A 17,506-nucleotide genomic window follows, 5' to 3' on the forward strand; every position below is an offset into this window, starting at 1 on the left:
TAATAAACAAACCTGACAGAGTCACTTTCAAGGTGTCTGCTTGTCTGGAAGAGAGGAAACATAACATGAAGTATCATATCGAGAGGAAGCCAGTATGTGTAAAAGCACAACATGATATACCAACCAACCTTGATTTTCTGAAAAATAGTGCCGTAACACTGGTTCACCTGGATATGTAGGCATAAGTTGGTATTATCGACATATATCTAAATTGAGGTTTACTCTCTCCACGATACATATCACAATATAATTATTTCATGCTCGTTATATTGGGTGATTTCAAATAGTGATTTTTTTATCATATTTTCAACATTAAACACTTGCTAAATACCTTCGCTTCCCCGGAGTGTGCATCTCGGGCCCCAAGATGGCTGTGTATTCATTGAATTCATGAGTATAAATCATGTTGCACCTTGCTTCGCTTTCTTTATGAACTTTAATTCATACATTTATGTTTCTGATTGCTTCCAAATTTAAAATTTAGAATTATACAATACATCATGATACTTTTGCAATACAGCCTTGTGCACCGCATAATATTGTGATACACTTTAAACCTACCTCCAATACCAATCCCTAGTTCCTAAATGAATGTAACATGTTATATCATACGAAATTGTTGCAGTACACAACAGTTACATGTCCTTTGAATTTTAAGTCTGAGCCTTATAAATGTCATGTGTTATGGGTTTGATTATGAAAAATGTAAGTTTTAAACTTATCCTATCTCACTCAACATGCTCAATGCATTTATTCTTTCTTCTTTGATTCTATGTGGAAATGTGCTTGAACAAAGTTTCCAGCTTCAAAAAACAATTCACCCGAACACATCACCATGGTCACCACCCAAACAAATAGGTCACACACTATAATCCATGATGCATGATGACCTACACGATGTGTCAAATTTACCTAAGTAAATCGAGGGACAATGGCAACCAACCAAGAAATCACCAAGCATGTCCTAAAAAGGAAAAAAGTGGAGAAGCAGACATACTTTTTCATTCTTGTGAACTGTTGTGTTTGTTGCGGCTGCGGCACACAAGATGAGAGGTCCTCCGTGTTCCCATTTCACAGATAATTTTGTAGCTTATTATTTAAGCAGATGCATAAGCATGAGGTAGGCGATTAAAGTTTCAAGATACTGAGCATGGCCCTTCCGGTGCTAAGAAGTTCAAGACCAAGCTGTCTGTCCCCCACCACCAATCCAGTCGTATATCTTCTATGGACCGAGACAGAGTCTCCCACACAGTCTCGAGTGTGGCCATATCGACGCCTACATTTGAGCAACCAGCAGCCTTAGATGTCCGCATGGTCTTCCCCAGAGATGTCTTGCCCATGCCAGCCTCGACAGCGGGGATCACCAAGTCTACCAGCACTACCAGATAGTCAGCCACCAGTTGGCGTCATACCCTGCTCCTTCGTGTGATGTTCCCGTCATCTACTCCTGTGCGCAGCATCGATCATCAGAGTTTGACCGCTTCTGCAGGATGCACGAAGCCAGAATCACTGTCATACTTTTTTACTAGGATCACCATTCTTCATCTCGTGATTGACACCTGAAGGATCCGCTATGTCAGGATGATTACTATATAGATATATAGATTAGGCCGAATAGTCGTTCACTTGGTATCGTTCCCCTCCAGAAGTTGCTCGGATCGTCGGCGTCGCTGTGACCTATCCTGCTCTCATGACTTGAACCTTTATCGACATGACTTTCGTCTGTCAGCCAGGGATTTTCAGTGTACCTGGCAGCTTTTTAATGAATGAAGTTCCCATTTCGACTGTCGAGTCTGCCCCAGAGAATCTGCAGTCAACGTCAACTTCGGTTCAACCTGCTGTTTTGGATGTAAGGAAAGTACTTTCAGTCATACTGGATTCGACCGCCTCCTCGGTCGGTCTTATCTCCAAGAAGTCTACAATAGACTGTCCCTGTACTGTCGTCAATGCCGGTTGCAGTTTCAGTTGCTCCTAGTACAGGTTCATCTGCTTCTTCAGTGCGATGTACGGTTACATATTCCTGCTCCTCGCCAACTTCCCAAAGTTCCAGGTCCCAGACATCCAATCTCCCTACCGATCCTTCAGCATCAAATGTTTGCGTCAGAAGGTTTTTGAAGTTGTTTGTTCTGACCCTCCACCTCTTCGTTGACACATCAACTGTGGGCTAGGAGCACGTTTTCAAGACCTACAAGTAGCGGGGCGTTGGTTACATCAACAACCTCAAGTTCATCTGCCTTGTGTATCTGTTATCAGGTAATGGTTCTTTAGTGATCTGGTCTAGCAACAGCTTGACCATTGATTCACTGATTGCCTATCCTATTGTTTCAGTAGCATGTGACCAGGTTTTTAGCTTTCAACACTCCAATATTTCTCTTCTCTGGTCACTGCTGCATTACAACTCTGTATGATTCACAGCATTGCACATCTTCCCGAGGCAAAGGAGTTAACTGACTATAAAAGTCCAGTTTCCACCCTTGCCGAACTAGGCTGGTATTATGGAGTTAAGTTTTGTCTGGACTAACGAGTCTATGCATAGTCCAATCAAAATCGCGCATCGAAATCAAAATCCGGTTCTTAAACTGTCGTGCAGATTTCGATCGATTGCAGGATTTGCAAAGCATGTGCATCGCCAATTCGTTGTCAGCAGATATTTTCCAAATCCTTTCATGTTTTTAATCAAGGTGCTCACGTGATTTGATGCATTTCGCGATGTAAGACCCGTTTTATCAGAATTATTATCGATCAGATCGTCCTGACTGGGCGCCACCATTTTGTACGAAGCGAATGCAAGTGATACGAGAGGTGGAATCTGATTGGTCCATAGGAGAGGCTAAGAAGGGACATAATTGGTAATAACCACTGGTGGCGTAAAAATCGAGCCCAGTAATTCCAGCCTAGTTCGGCAAGGGTGGAAACTGGACTTTTAAAGTCAGTTAACTCCCTTGCCTCGGGAAGATGAGCATTGCACTGATTGGGGTAAGTTATTTTGGACTTCTTAAGTATTCACCGGCCTCTCTGGACTTGATTGTATGAATTGAAAACCCCATGGCTTGTGCAGTTCGGTAATGCACCCTATCCAAATTAATAAATGTTTTCCCTCTATCTCTCTAAAGTGACTTTGCACTGTTACCTGATGCCTTGAAATTGTATTTTTCTCCAGAAGAACGTAGGCAAAATTACAAGGTAGAGCTACAAGGTAAGAAATTGTTGAAAGGAGAAAGTGTTTGGATGTTCTGTTCAGAGATAATAAAAAATTAGCTCACAGAGCTTATCCAGATATGAGAGCTATTGACGTTGATTGGCTAGCCATGGATCAGTTTATTAAAGGATTAGTTCAAAAGGAACTTCAGCAATCCATGCTTGTCGTAAAAGGCCACTATGCTTGTCGTAAGAGTCGACTAACCATGCTAACGGGATCGGGTGGTCAGACTTGCTGACTTGGTTGAAGCATGTCATCGATCCCAATTACGTGGAAGGATGCTCATGATATCAGTCACTAGATTGTCTGGTCTGGCTACAGTCCGCCATCCTATAGCTGGAATATTGCTGAGTGTGGCATTAAACAACAAACCAAACCAAAGAACTTACACTTGCTGTAAGCCATGCAAAAGTGAAAACCTTGGATCAGGCAGTAAGAGAAGCCCCTGTTATCTCTGCAGAGACGTTAGGACCATTTTTAAAAGATGATGTGATTAAGAAATTTTCTCAGTAGCAAGAAACACTTATGAGTTAGATTGGACAACAACACGTCCTTTCAGGAATGGCTGCCACAATTAAATCATTAACCTCGGGCCAGAAGAGATACGGACGGTGAAAATGTTAAAACAATGGAAAGTCTGGCCATGTTCAAAGGGACTGTAGAAGACCGCAGGGCAGGAATGGAAATTTAAACGGGTAGGGGCCAGGGGAAGTACATTGATACAGAAAGTGAGACCCAACAAAATGTAGATTTTGAAAATGTGGAAGTAGGTGTCTTGTATGCTTCTGTTTATGTGAAAGGAATTCAGGTGGATACTGGATGGGATGGTTGATATTACTATGATCAATGAAAAATGTCTTCATTCATTAGGACTTCAAGTAAAGCTTGACTAATAGTCATGCATGGTCAGCAAATTCACAGGAAATCAGGATTAGTGGTTACACTTACATAAATATTTGAATTGGACCCAAGAATAAATGGATAAAGTTATTTGTGTGTCCCGATATTTGTTGTGATTCTTGGTGCTGACTTTTTGTGAATCATGAAAGCCACAATTGATGTCCAAAAAGAGGATGAGGATTGGATGGCACATTAACAACTGAAGGTTGAAGGAAATGTTGTTTAAGTATTCTGATGTTTTCTCTAACCATGATTCCAATCTAGGCAGGGCTCGAAGTTGCAAGTGATTTGGTCGCATTTGTGAGTGAAGTTTGAGAAATGCCATGAAATATTTCAAAACACTTATCTCTTGACGAGTACGGAAAAATCAAGTCTACACCGGCCAAGAAGCCTCGAGTCCCCAGACACCGCAGCCCGGTAGACCGGCCAATCCGTAATCACGTCAAAACAGTATATATAATCTTATGAACCTACCGGTCATATCATTCATTTATTAGATCTCTGGCATTTCACAATATATGCGATATGTATTCCATTTCAATTTATCATTTTCTATAGCTAAACTAAAAAATTATTCACTATTTCCCGCAATGATATTGAAAATAAAATTCTTGGACACACAATTCAAGTTTGACAACAGGTCCACATCGGACATGTCAAAGGACAAAATAAATATGTTTCAAGAAAATCTTTGAATTTACTATAAAAAGTAAGTATATAATGTATAAAACCAACAAAAATATATCTGAAAGTTGTCAAACTTACATCTAAGTTATTATTTTCATCTTTTCGTGCGATCATGTGTAATGTAATTCAAATGACATCTTGGCTTTAGTCGCCTCGATTTATCAGCTTGGACACGATTTTTAATGCCAATATATATGCATGTAAAAAATCTTTGTCACAGCGCGTAACTTAGCACGATACATCCATGAAGTTCCATATTTTTGATATAGAACGTGATTTCCTGCATAAAACATTCAGAATAACACGATTTAACATAATCCTTTCGTCAAAATCTGAAATTCACCATACACAAGAACAGTACCATTGTTGTTTTATGATTGGCTGCCTTAGGTCACATGCTCAAATTTGACTAATCACAATCCTTGTAGCAGATCTCGGCAAGAAAGCGTCATTAGAAACAAATTTGTATCTAATATATTTGCATGTTACAGCAACGAAAATATTCCGGGTGAGGTAACTGTCATGTAGATGAATAAATAAGCTCTCTAATGGTGTGTCACATGGCAGTCGTAAGTGTTATTCATACGAAGCCTCGAAAACGGAGGTATTTCTTGATGTTACTTAGCGGACAGGCGCTGTTATCGGGAAATGGGTGTAGACAGATACTATTTTTAAGTCTTTTTAAAATAATTTGCCGATACGTAAACAATGAAAATAAAAAAAGAAATAGGTAAGTGTATTTTATGAAATCTTATATTTGCTACAAATCGTCCAATTTTCACTTCCTTGGTCCATAATCTGGACTTTATGAATGTGTAAGCTTACATTTGTTTTATTTACTACAAACTTAATTAAATTGTAAATGCATCATTTAAATAATGTAGTAATAAACATAGCTTTCATATGTTTGACCAGTAGGATAAGACCTTTTAAATGATGTATAACATTTAGTAGCAAACATGGCAAAAGATGTTTTACAAGCAGATATTTTACTTGATAAATGTTGGCTTCATCTATCACACAAGAACTTTCAATTGACATGAATCAGTGACAAGTTAAATAAAGTCAATTTCACTGACATTTTGATTTTTGTAATCTTTCAAGACTATGTTTCAGGTTAAACTAAGGTTGAAATTGATTATTCATTTCTACTCATCAGGCATACATCATCGTGTACAAGTTTGAGATTGAACTAAAGTATCTTTTTAAAGTGACTATCCATGATCATGTCATCCTTTCATAATTGACAGTTCTCCAGCTAATATACTCTTCAAAAAAAGAAACTTGACACTGACTTTCAAAATGTAATATAATGCGATTGTTTCAAAATAGGACACAGAAACCATAATTGAAACACTGTTTGAAGATCAATGTACACAATGTTCAAAACATTAATCGTGTCACCTAGACAGACACATGTACACGATACAGTTAATGTCACAGGGGTACAGAAAATTGCAGTATCAGTTGTGCCCACCACGTGCATCAATCACCGCCTGACACCGATGACCCATAGATGCAATCAAGTTGTCAATAACACGCTGTTGGATGTGCTGCCATTCATGCTGAAGTGCATCAAGAAGCAACTGAAGTGTTTGGGGCGGTGGATTCCTTCTGCGAACGCGTCGATTCAACTCATCCCACAGATGCTCAATCGGGGACAAATCTGGTGACCGGGCTGGCCAAGGTAATGTCTGGATGTTGTTGTGCTGTAAGAAGTCCTGACAAACACGTGCAATATGCGGTCGAGCGTTGTCCTGCTGGAACTGTCCGCCATGAACGTTGACATGAGGAAGAACGTAAGGCTGTAGGATCAAGTCTCTGTAACGCACACCTGTCAATGCACCTGCCACATGCACGAGAGGTGTCCTACCACCGTGATGAATTCCGGCCCATACCATGACACTCCCAACGCCAAATGGGACAACCTGCTGCACACAGTCGGGGGCGTAACGTTCAGCCCGACGTCTGTAGACACATGCGCGCCCATCAGCATGTGTGAGTAGGAAACAGGACTCGTCAGTTAACAGTACATTTCTCCACCTTACACGTGCCCATCTAACCCACCAAAGCAGACGGTCTGCCAGATGACGTGGGGTCAATACATGACGTCGAACAGGTCTTCGTGCAAAAAGTCCAGCCTCCCTCAGTCTGTTGATACCGTTTGATCTGATATTCTGCATAACCCAGGGATCTGTGTGGTTGTAGATGTTGCTGTGGTAGTGCGGTCTTGGAGGTGTCACAGTCGGATGTATCGATCTTGTGCTTGGGTTGTCACCCTTGGTCTTCCTGACCTTGGTCTATCGTCAACTCTGTTGGTGTTGTTGTATTGGGTGCACAGTGCGGATATTGTCTGTCTGGATACGCCAAAGTGCCTGGCCACTTCTTGCTGAGTTGCTCCAGCTTGTAATCTCTCAATGGCGTTGTTCCGTTGAGCTGCATTCAGTCTTGGCATTCTGTCACCGCCTCTACTGCCGTTATAAGGACTGTATGAACAGCCGTTGATGTGGATTTTTATACCCATTCAGCAGGGGGGCCTGCATGCCTAAATGCAGGATCCTGTGCTGCACATTTTTTTACAGGCGGTTGCGTTTGGATGAAGCTGTAAAATTGATCCCCAAACGCTACGTTTATGTGCTTTGCATGTGTTTTCGCCAATTATAGACACATCATCTTTCTGTTTGATGTATTTGGTTCTCATTTAATGTAATTATTTTAGATATTTGGCAAAAAGTGGTTTTACATCTATGTCAAGTTTCTTTTTTTGAAGAGTATACATAAATGCTCAAACATTTAACACTGTGTTCAAATTTTATGTCTTTTACTATAATCAGTTATAATAAATAACAAACAACTTCAATAAACATAATCTTTTATTTATCATGATTGTAATAGGTAAACATGGTAAAGTTGCATGGCCACTTGCGTTTCATTTTGGCTACTGATTAAAAATATTTACTTGGCTATCAACAAGTAAGTCAAAAAGTGAACTTTGAGCCCTGCCATGATGTACTAACTTGGTCAAATTTGAGATTGATACTGGCAATTCAAAACCTATGAAGCAGCTTCCGCGCTGATTACCATTCCATAAACAAGAGATTGAAATTCAACCTGAAGATAAAGAAAAAACAACTTTTTCTACACCATTTGGGTTATACCAGTTCACTAGAATGCCATTTGGGTTATACCAGTTCACTAGAATGCCATTTGGGTTATACCAGTTCACTAGAATGCCATTTGGGTTATACCAGTTCACTAGAATGCCATTTGGGTTATACCAGTTCACTAGAATGCCATTTGGGTTATACCAGTTCACTAGAATGCCATTTGGGTTATACCAGTTCACTAGAATGCCATTTGGGTTATACCAGTTCACTAGAATGCCATTTGGGGTCACAAATTTTCCTGCATGTTTCTCTAGAAATGTCTGAAATTTGCAAACCCCATCTAATATCACTGAATTGAGATCATTTCTGGACATGTGCTTGTATTATCGTCAATGTGTGAAGAATTTTGCTTCCATTGCAGCACCCTAACAGAAACTTTCAAACAAGGGAGAAAAATTTGTATGGACTGCAGAGTCTGAAAAATCTTTCTCAAGATTAAAACAATTACTAACTGAGGCTCCAATCTTATCATACCCCCAATTTGATTAGGAATTTCTTCTTGACACAGATGCAAACGATACAGGGATAGGTGGAGTTTTGAGTCAAATTCAAGATGGGATAGAAACTGTTATTGCATATGCTAGCAGAGCTATGAGCAAACCAGAGAGAAGATTCTGCACCACTACTTGCTGTCGTACAAATGTGTAAACCTTTCAGAGACAATTTGATTGGACGTCAGTTTCTGATAAGAACTGATCATGGATCTTTCAAATGGTTTATAATTTCAGGGATCAGAAGGGTCAAGTTGCAAGATGGATAGAATCTTCAGCAGTATTTGATTTTCAAATTGAACACAGACCAGGCCTGAAACATGGAAATGCAGATGGGCTGTCCAGAAAGCCTTGTTCACAGTGCCATCAAAGTTTTCTTGAAGACATTCTGATGTCAACTGCGTACTGTGGGGAAGTTCAATGTTTGGACAGAGAAGAAACCAGCTGACAAAGTATTGAGAGAGGTATGGAGCTGGGTGAATAAAGGGCATCGGCCAGCCTCGAAACATTCATAATGCGTCAAGAGAAATGCAAGGACTCTGGTCTGATTTGGACTTAATAGAAGTAGTGGATGGCATTTTGTATACAGATGGAAAGAAGGTGATGAAAAGGCTAGTACCAAGAAATTGACAATTGTTCCAAAATGTATGAGGTAAGAAATAATGAAACTTTGCCAAGACAACACAACATCTGGACATTTAGGACATAAACAGACACTTGAAAGAATAAGAACCAGATTCTTTTGGATAAGCATGAAACACAATGTGAAGGAATGGTGTGGTAGTTGTATGCAGTGTGTGAAAAGGAGCTTGCAAATCTCAAAAAGCACTGTTAATGGATACAACTAACCCTATTGTACAACCTCTAGAAAGGATTGCAGTAGACATTACAGGCCCGCTGCTAGATACAGAAAGAGGTAGCTGTTTTACTATGGTGGTTATCGACTATTTTACAAAGCATGTGGAATGCAATCCTATGCTGGATCAGAGAGCACACACTGTCAGAAAACATCTTGTGTACGGGTTTGTTAGTAGATATGGAGTTCTGAAAGGTCTACATTCTGACCAAAGGAGAAACTTTGAATCACTTGTATTCAAATCTATGTGTGATAGACTTGGTATGACAAAAACACGTACAAGTCCCTGTAACCTGGAATAAGATGGAATGGTTGAACGCTTTATGAGGACTATGGGAGATGTTTTGAGCAAGTATCATGTGTTGGTATGTTGCCAAAAATCAATGTGCCTGGAATGAACATCTACCTCTGGTGGCAATGGCTTAGGGAGGGAGGTTGCTGGGGGGATGACAGTTAAACGTTAGTCTGGTTGAGAGTGCTGCTGTGTGCACACGTGTACTGTTGTCAAATATATACCCGAATAAACTACCTTGACTCATGACATCATCGTCTTGTCATCTGGGCCATATTCCAATCTAACAAAGCCAACACTTTATCACGGGACCACAGACAATATTACAAATAATTAGCAAGTGATCAGCACCTGACTGTTTACCGATATCCGCATACCAAGTAGAAATTTTTTCCGCGAAATTCAAAACTTCATAAACATTGAACATATTTTCCTAAAATTACATTGGATTACTTCATTATGAGACAGCTGACCCATACCCAACCTATAACTAACCCAATGGAACATAAAGGGCTGTTTGATTGGCAATGTGCCCATCCATAAGGAATGTGAAGGCATGTTTGATCGGAAAAGGGTACCTAGCCCCAATGATCATAAAGGTGTGCTTGATCGGAAAGGGGATCCAAGGGTTCAGGATAGAGTTAGGGGAACTTAACCTGACCCAAACACAACAACACCTCGAAGAGGCACACAACAACTGTGAAGCAAGAGCCACTGCAAGCTGCCACCGGCAAAGGCATTGCTGCCAATATGTATATTAGTGACCAGTAGATGTCAGATAAAAAAAGTATTTTTACGATGCTCTCACCAATATTCCAGCTATATGACAGTGGTCTGTAAATAATCAAGTCCAGACAAGTCAGTGACTGACATCATGAGCATCGATATACGCAATTGGGATACGATGACATACATGTATCAACCATGGAATCAAGCCTGAGCACCTTATCCCGTTAGTTGATTTTTACACGGTAGTCGCCTTTACTACAAGCTTGGGTTGCTGAAGACCAATTCTAACCATGATCTTCACGGTTGATTTTCACATAAGTCAAATTAGGAACAGAACATAGCTACGATATACCAGTTAATCCTACCTGTGTACCGGCTTGATGGAGCGGTCGGGTATTGCTTTGACCTAGGGTCGTAAAACTTTAAAAACTCTCTCGCTCACCACTGGTTTGCTGAAGAATACCATGCTTTCTAACTTTTATCAGGATACATTTTCGCAAAATGACTGGAAGTAACTATTCTGACTGAAAACATAGGCTACAGGCCTATATATATGAGAAAAGACACAACCTTATGTCCAGCTGATGTCTGATCAGAAATGACTTTTGGCCAAGTAAAAGCATTAATTGTGTGTGTCATTTGATGATATTAACTTTACCTTACCTTAGAATTTGGGCTACTGTGGCCATTTCAGCATAGACGTCTTGCTACTGCATTTCGAGATAGTATTCCCTTCAAACAAAACCTAAATCAACGTAACATGTCTTCGATGAGTCGCGGTGTTTCAGGCTCTGTGAAGAGAAACGAAAATATATATCTAAGTGAAAAATCAAAGTTAGAACGTCCTCACGCTTTGTGTCTCATATTCGAAGCCTTTCTTCCATCTTGAAATATTACATATTTAATCAAAACAACACTCGATATCTTATGATCTTTCATTTACAGACTGTTATTTCATTGATCATAGTTCGTTTTAATTCCAATCCAAAACTGAGTTGGGCTTTTGTAAAAACACAAACATTAAACTGTTTCCAGCCATGTGTTGCGCTAAACCTGTTGCGAAGGAGACACTGGTCATAACTGCATGGGTTCATCTAGGCCAATGTGTGCGTCAAAACGCCCCAGTTCTCTTGATGTAGACAAAAACGGACCAACATATGACACAGCCCTAAGGTCAACCACACAAAGGGTACAGGTAAGCATCATAACAGAATGTTCGCGGAGTAAAAGCAATGGTCCAGTTACGTCTCTCTCTCTCTCTCTCTCTCTCTCTCTCTCTCTCTCTCTGCGAGTGCGCCATTAGGGGCGGATCATTGATTGGGGGGGGGGGGGACGTCGTGGAGTCTTAAAAAAATAGTGACAATATTGAAAGTACAAGAATACAATAAAATGCATTTCTCCAGCCTGAGATTGGCCAGGTGACACCAGATCCATTAGACTCACTTTTCATATTAAATATTAAAAGCCAATATCATTCAGCCCAGTTCTTCTGAAATGCACTCTCCCGTTTCTCTCACCGTTTGCATTACCTATCAATATGTGTGGGGCGGTCGGGTAGCCTAGTGGTTAAAGCGTTCGCTCGTCACGCCGAAGACCCGGGTTCGATTCCCGACATGGGTACAATGTGTGAAGCCCATTTCTGGTGTCCCCCGCCGTGATGTTGCTGGAATATTGCTAAAAGCGGCGTAAAACCATACACACTCACTCGCTCACTCACTCAATACAACCTTATGAAAAAAGAGGCGTCTTTCGAATGGCCCAACAATTGCCAACAGGCAATCGAAAAGCTAAAGCAAGCCCTTACAACATCCCCCATCCTTGCATATCCCGACCAAAACAAACCCTTCTTCTCACAACTGATCCATCTCAAACTGCAAAAGGGTACATTTTAGGCAAACTTGATTCTCATGGCATAATTTGTTTTGACAATACAAGTTTCTTCCTTTACATTGGTCCTGTTCTGTTTTAGGAACAAACAATGTTTGTTCGTTACGTCAGTTTAGGTTATTGCAATAAACTATTTTTATTTAGATATATGTTTATGTTGTATTTTTTTCCCAAGTAAGGGTACATGATGCTTAATGGTCATTTCACATCACAGTCAACAACTGTTTCAGGGGGACAAGCGGAGTCAATAACCTTATCCAAGGATACCACACAGTGACTTGCATGATATGGCCTCTTGAAATGGAAGATTTGAAATGACTATTAAATTTTAACTCACTCATTCTGTCAAAGATTATGGCTCTGCTCACGGAATACTCTGTATTGATGAGGATGGCCATATTGCGGTCGAGACTGTTTATTGAGGCAGAGGTGTTTTTTCAAGCGGATGGAGGCTGAGTTTTTATTTACACAAAATTATGAGCTGTGTGGGGTTTTTAAATATTAAAAATCATTGTTTGCATACATGAATGATTTTAATGCAACCTCATAATGCATGATGAATTAAAAAACTCTAACTTCTTTTTTAAAAGAAATCTTTAATCAACTAGTATATGCTTAAATCAACTGGTTTATGCTTAAATCAATCTCGATACACCCACAACCGTCACTATGCACCATAAAGTTTGGCATAGCATAGCACCAGAAATGTTCTATTGACAATATATACCACATACACGATATAAATGCATTTTAAACATAGAATTGTTAGACCATTTACAACCAGAGTTGTTGTTTTTAAAGAATAAAAGTGAAATGAAAATTAATTAATTGGGATACAAAATCAAATAGCGGATTTCAACACCTGGCCATTCCTGGTTAATGTCTGCACACAACTGGCAAACTATTTTTAACCATTTTTCGCTTGCATAAGAAAGTGTTCCAACCGTGAAAACATACCATTTATACTTATTGGGAACAAGGTACATATTTTGTTTAAAAGTGAGCAGGCAGGTTTTCTTTGACCTCAGCAGGAAGGCATTCCACTTCCAGCACAAATAAACTGCGCTTAGCATAAGCTGGTTCCCGGCTCCCTATGCGCGTCGTCAACTTGCGCCAATTTTTTTATCACAATTTCTTACCTCAAAGGATGTAGGCCAAGATCTAAACACAATTTTATTTAGTACGTGTCACTTCATGTTTACACTGACAGTCATACAACAACCAGCTATATCGCGGAATAAAATAGTTCCTCAAAAAGAGATGTGACATGAGCGTATGGATGCATAGCTTGCTCTTCAGAAACATCTTACACAACACATGTCTTCAAATTACACCACCATTAGATGCAAAAAGGTCTGTTACTTCTGTAAGTCAATCCAACGTTCATACAGTTTGGCCTTCACTCTATGGACCCGTGAAGATCCGGGATAGAATAGGTCTTCAGCAACCCATGCTTGCCGTAAAAGGCGACTATGCTTGTCGTAAAAGGCGACTAACGGGATCGGGTGGTCAGGCTCGCTGACTTGGTTTGATGCATGTCTTCGGTCCCAATTGCGTGGATCGATGCTCATGATATTAATCACTTGATTGTCTGGTCCAGACTCGATTATTTACAGACCGCCGTCATATACCTGGAATATTGCCGAGTGCGGCGTAAAACAACAAACAAACAAACAAACCTTCACTCCATAAAGGTTCATACTCCAATGAACTCACACAAAGTGAAGGTCGATTCTTAAATAAACTGCGCTTGGCATTGAGACAATGTGCATGACGATGACGTCATGTCACCTCTGTGACGTCACTATATTGTCCTGGCTGTGGTACATACGAGTGAGAGGGGACGTAAGACGTGTGTATCCATTATATACCAAGCTTACGCCGTGACACGACATGTCGTCTCCAGCAAGGGAATCAGTGTCCGAGCTAAGTACTGACTTCTCAGTGAAACTACCATCCCCTAAGTATTCGGAGTCCCCGACAGATTCTCCTGGGGATGATAAACCAACATCAATAATTCCAGTGGAAAAAATCATGGGTAAGCAAAATTCATATCTTTGGTTATTTCTAGAATAGATATGTTTATACATATAATACGATTGAAACTAACCAATTTTTTCAAGGTAATATTTGTTTTCAACCCTATACATGCATTATACCCCTGAAGGAACCCATGCTTGTCGTAAAAGGCGACTATGCTTGTCGTAAGAGGCGACTTACGGGATCGGGTAGTCAGGCTCGCTGACTTTGTTGATACAATCATATCATCGTATCCCAATTGCGTGGATCGATGCTCATGATATCAGTCACTGGGTTGTCTGGTCAAGACTCGATTATTAACAGACCTCTGGAATATTGTTGAGTGCGACGTTAAACATTATCTCCTCGTTCAAATCACATGTACGTTTACTGTGGTGAATAACAGACACATATCGCTATTCATAAACGGATCATCTGTCAGGTTTCGTTTCGAATATAGAGGCAGGAAGTGGAGAGTTGTCCGAGGAGACAACTCTGTCTTATTTCCTCTGGGGTTTCTGCTAGACCCTGTTGCCTGGATGTTTCTGATAGGCCCTGTTGACTGGATGTATCTGATAGACCCTGTTGCGTGGATGTTTCTGATAGGCCCTCCTGCCTTGATGTTTCTGATAGACCCTGTTGCCTGGATGTTTCTGATAGACCCTATTGCCTTGATGTTCCTGATGGACCCTGTTGCCTGGATGTTTCTGATAGACCCTCCTGCCTTGATGTTTCTGATAGACCCTGTTGCCTGGATGTTTCGGATAGACCCTCCTGCCTTGATGTTTCTGATAGACCCTGTTGCCTGGTTGTTTCTGATAGACCCTATTTCCTGGATGTTTCTGATAGACCCTGTTGCCTGGATGTTTCTGATAGACCCCATTGACTGGATGTTCCTGATAGACCCTGTTGCCTGGATGTTTCTGATAGACCCTGTTGCGTGGATGTTTCTGATAGACCCTGTTGCCTGGATGTTTCTGATAGACCCTATTGCCTGGATGTTTCTGATAGACCCTGTTGCCTGGATGTTTCTGATAGACCCTGTTGCCTGGATGTTTCTGATAGACCCTATTGCCTGGATGTTTCTGATAGACCCTGTTGCCTGGATGTTTCTGATAGACCCCGTTGCGTGGATGTTTCTTATAGACCCTCCTGCCTTGATGTTTCTGATAGACCCTCCTGCCTGGATGTTTCTGATAAACCCTATTGCCTTGATGTTTCTGATAGACCCTGTTGCCTGGATGTTTCAAATAGACCCTATTGCCTTGATGTTTCTGATAGACCCTGTTGCCTTGATGTTTCTGATAGACCCTCCTGCCTTGATGTTTCTGATAGACCCTGTTGCCTGGATGTTTCTCATAGACCCTGTTGCCTGGTTGTTTCTGATAGACCCCATTGACTGGATGTTCCTGATAGACCCTATTGCCTCGATGTTTCTGATAGACCCTGTTGCCTGGATGTTTCTGATAGACCCTCCTGCCTTGATGTTTCTGATAGACCCTGTTGCCTGGATGTTTCTCATAGACCCTATTGCCTCGATGTTTCTGATAGACCCTGTTGCCTGGATGTTTCTGATAGACCCAGTTGCCTGGATGTTTCTGATAGACCCTGTTGCGTGGATGTTTCTGATAGACCCTGTTGCCTGGATGTTTCTGATAGACCCTATTGCGTGGATGTTTCTATTTGACCCTGTTGCTTGGATGTTTCTGATAGACCCTGTTGCCTGGATGTATCTGATAGACCCTATTGCCTGGATGTTTCTGATAGACCCTTTCCCTGGATGTTTCTGATAGACCCCGTGGCCTGGATGTTTCTGATAGACCCCATTCACTGGATGTTCCTGATAGACCCTGTTGCCTGGATGTTTCTGATAGACCCTATTGCCTTGATGTGTCTGATAGACCCTATTGCCTGGATGTTTCTGATAGACCCTCCTGCCTTGATGTTTCTGATAGACCCTGTTGCCTGGATGTTTCGGATAGACCCTCCTGCCTTGATGTTTCTGATAGACCCTGTTGCCTGGTTGTTTCTGTTGGACCCCATTGACTGGATCTTCCTGATAGACCCTGTTGCCTGGATGTTTCTGATAGACCCTGTTGCGTGGATGTTTCTGATATACCCTGTTGCGTTGATGTTTCTGATAGACCCTATTGCCTGGATGTTTCTATTTGACCCTGTTGCTTGGATGTTTCTGATGGACCCTGTTGCCTGGATGTATCTGATAGACCCTATTGCCTGGATGTTTCTGATAGACCCTTTCCCTGGATGTTTCTGATAGACCCCGTGGCCTGGATGTTTCTGATAGGCCCTTTGCCTGGATGTTTCTGATAGACCCTTTTGCCTGGATGTATCTGATAGACCCTGTTGCCTGGATGTTTCTGATAGACCCTGTTGCCTTGATGTTTCTGATAGACCCTGTTGCCTGGATGTATCTGATAGACCCTTTTGCCTGGATGTTTCTTATAGACCCTGTTGCCTGGATGTTTCTGCTAGACCCTATTGCCTGGATGTTTCTGATAGACCCTCCTGCCTTGATGTTTGTGATAGACCCTGTGGCCTTGATGTTTCTGATAGACCCTCCCGCCTTGATGTTTCTGATAGACCCTGTTGCCTGGATGTTCCTGATAGACCCTATTGCCTGGATGTTTCTGATAGACCCTGTTGCCTGGATGTTTCTGATAGACCCTGTTGCCTGGATGTTTCTGATAGACCCTGTTGCCTGGATGTTTCTGATAGACCCTGTTGCCTGGTTGTTTCTAATAGACCCAGTTGCGTGGATGTTTCTGCTAGACCCTGTTGCCTGGATGTTTCTGATAGACCCTATTGCCTTGATGTTTCTCATAGACCCTGTTGCCTGGTTGTTTCTGATAGACCCCATTGACTGGATGTTCCTGATAGACCCTATTGCCTCGATGTTTCTGATAGACCCTGTTGCCTGGATGTTTCTGATAGACCCTCCTGCCTTGATGTTTCTGATAGACCCTGTTGCCTGGATGTTTCTCATAGACCCTATTGCCTCGATGTTTCTGATAGACCCTGTTGCCTGGATGTTTCTGATAGACCCAGTTGCCTGGATGTTTCTGATAGACCCTGTTGCGTGGATGTTTCTGATAGACCCTGTTGCCTGGATGTTTCTGATAGACCCTATTGCGTGGATGTTTCTATTTGACCCTGTTGCTTGGATGTTTCTGATAGACCCTGTTGCCTGGATGTATCTGATAGACCCTATTGCCTGGATGTTTCTGATAGACCCTTTCCCTGGATGTTTCTGATAGACCC

At 41.3% G+C, this 17,506-nt stretch overlaps 2 protein-coding genes across 5 annotated transcripts in view; one reads left to right on the forward strand and one right to left on the reverse strand.

Annotated features, from left to right (window-relative positions):
- Window positions 1–11,102, reverse strand: part of LOC124113764 (nonsense-mediated mRNA decay factor SMG7-like) — a 282,423-nt gene extending 271,321 nt beyond the window's left edge. For all 3 annotated transcript variants that reach the window (XM_046474276.2, XM_046474277.2, XM_046474275.2), the window contains exons 1-2: window positions 10,985–11,102; window positions 13–44 (exon numbers count right to left, since the gene is read on the reverse strand). In XM_046474276.2, coding sequence (XP_046330232.2) covers window positions 13–44; window positions 10,985–11,010 — 58 coding nt within the window. In that variant the 5' untranslated portion in view covers window positions 11,011–11,102. The remainder of the gene's footprint in view (window positions 1–12; window positions 45–10,984) is intronic.
- A 2,934-nt stretch (window positions 11,103–14,036) lies between these two features.
- LOC124113765 (mediator of DNA damage checkpoint protein 1-like) overlaps window positions 14,037–17,506 on the forward strand; it is a 59,743-nt gene continuing 56,273 nt past the window's right edge. For both annotated transcript variants that reach the window (XM_048389454.1, XM_048389455.1), the window contains exon 1: window positions 14,037–14,246. In XM_048389454.1, coding sequence (XP_048245411.1) covers window positions 14,102–14,246 — 145 coding nt within the window. In that variant the 5' untranslated portion in view covers window positions 14,037–14,101. The remainder of the gene's footprint in view (window positions 14,247–17,506) is intronic.

This window comes from Haliotis rufescens, unplaced genomic scaffold, assembly GCF_023055435.1.
Source record: "Haliotis rufescens isolate VD_foot unplaced genomic scaffold, xgHalRufe1.0.p SCAF_8, whole genome shotgun sequence".
Classification (NCBI taxonomy): domain Eukaryota; kingdom Metazoa; phylum Mollusca; class Gastropoda; order Lepetellida; family Haliotidae; genus Haliotis; species Haliotis rufescens.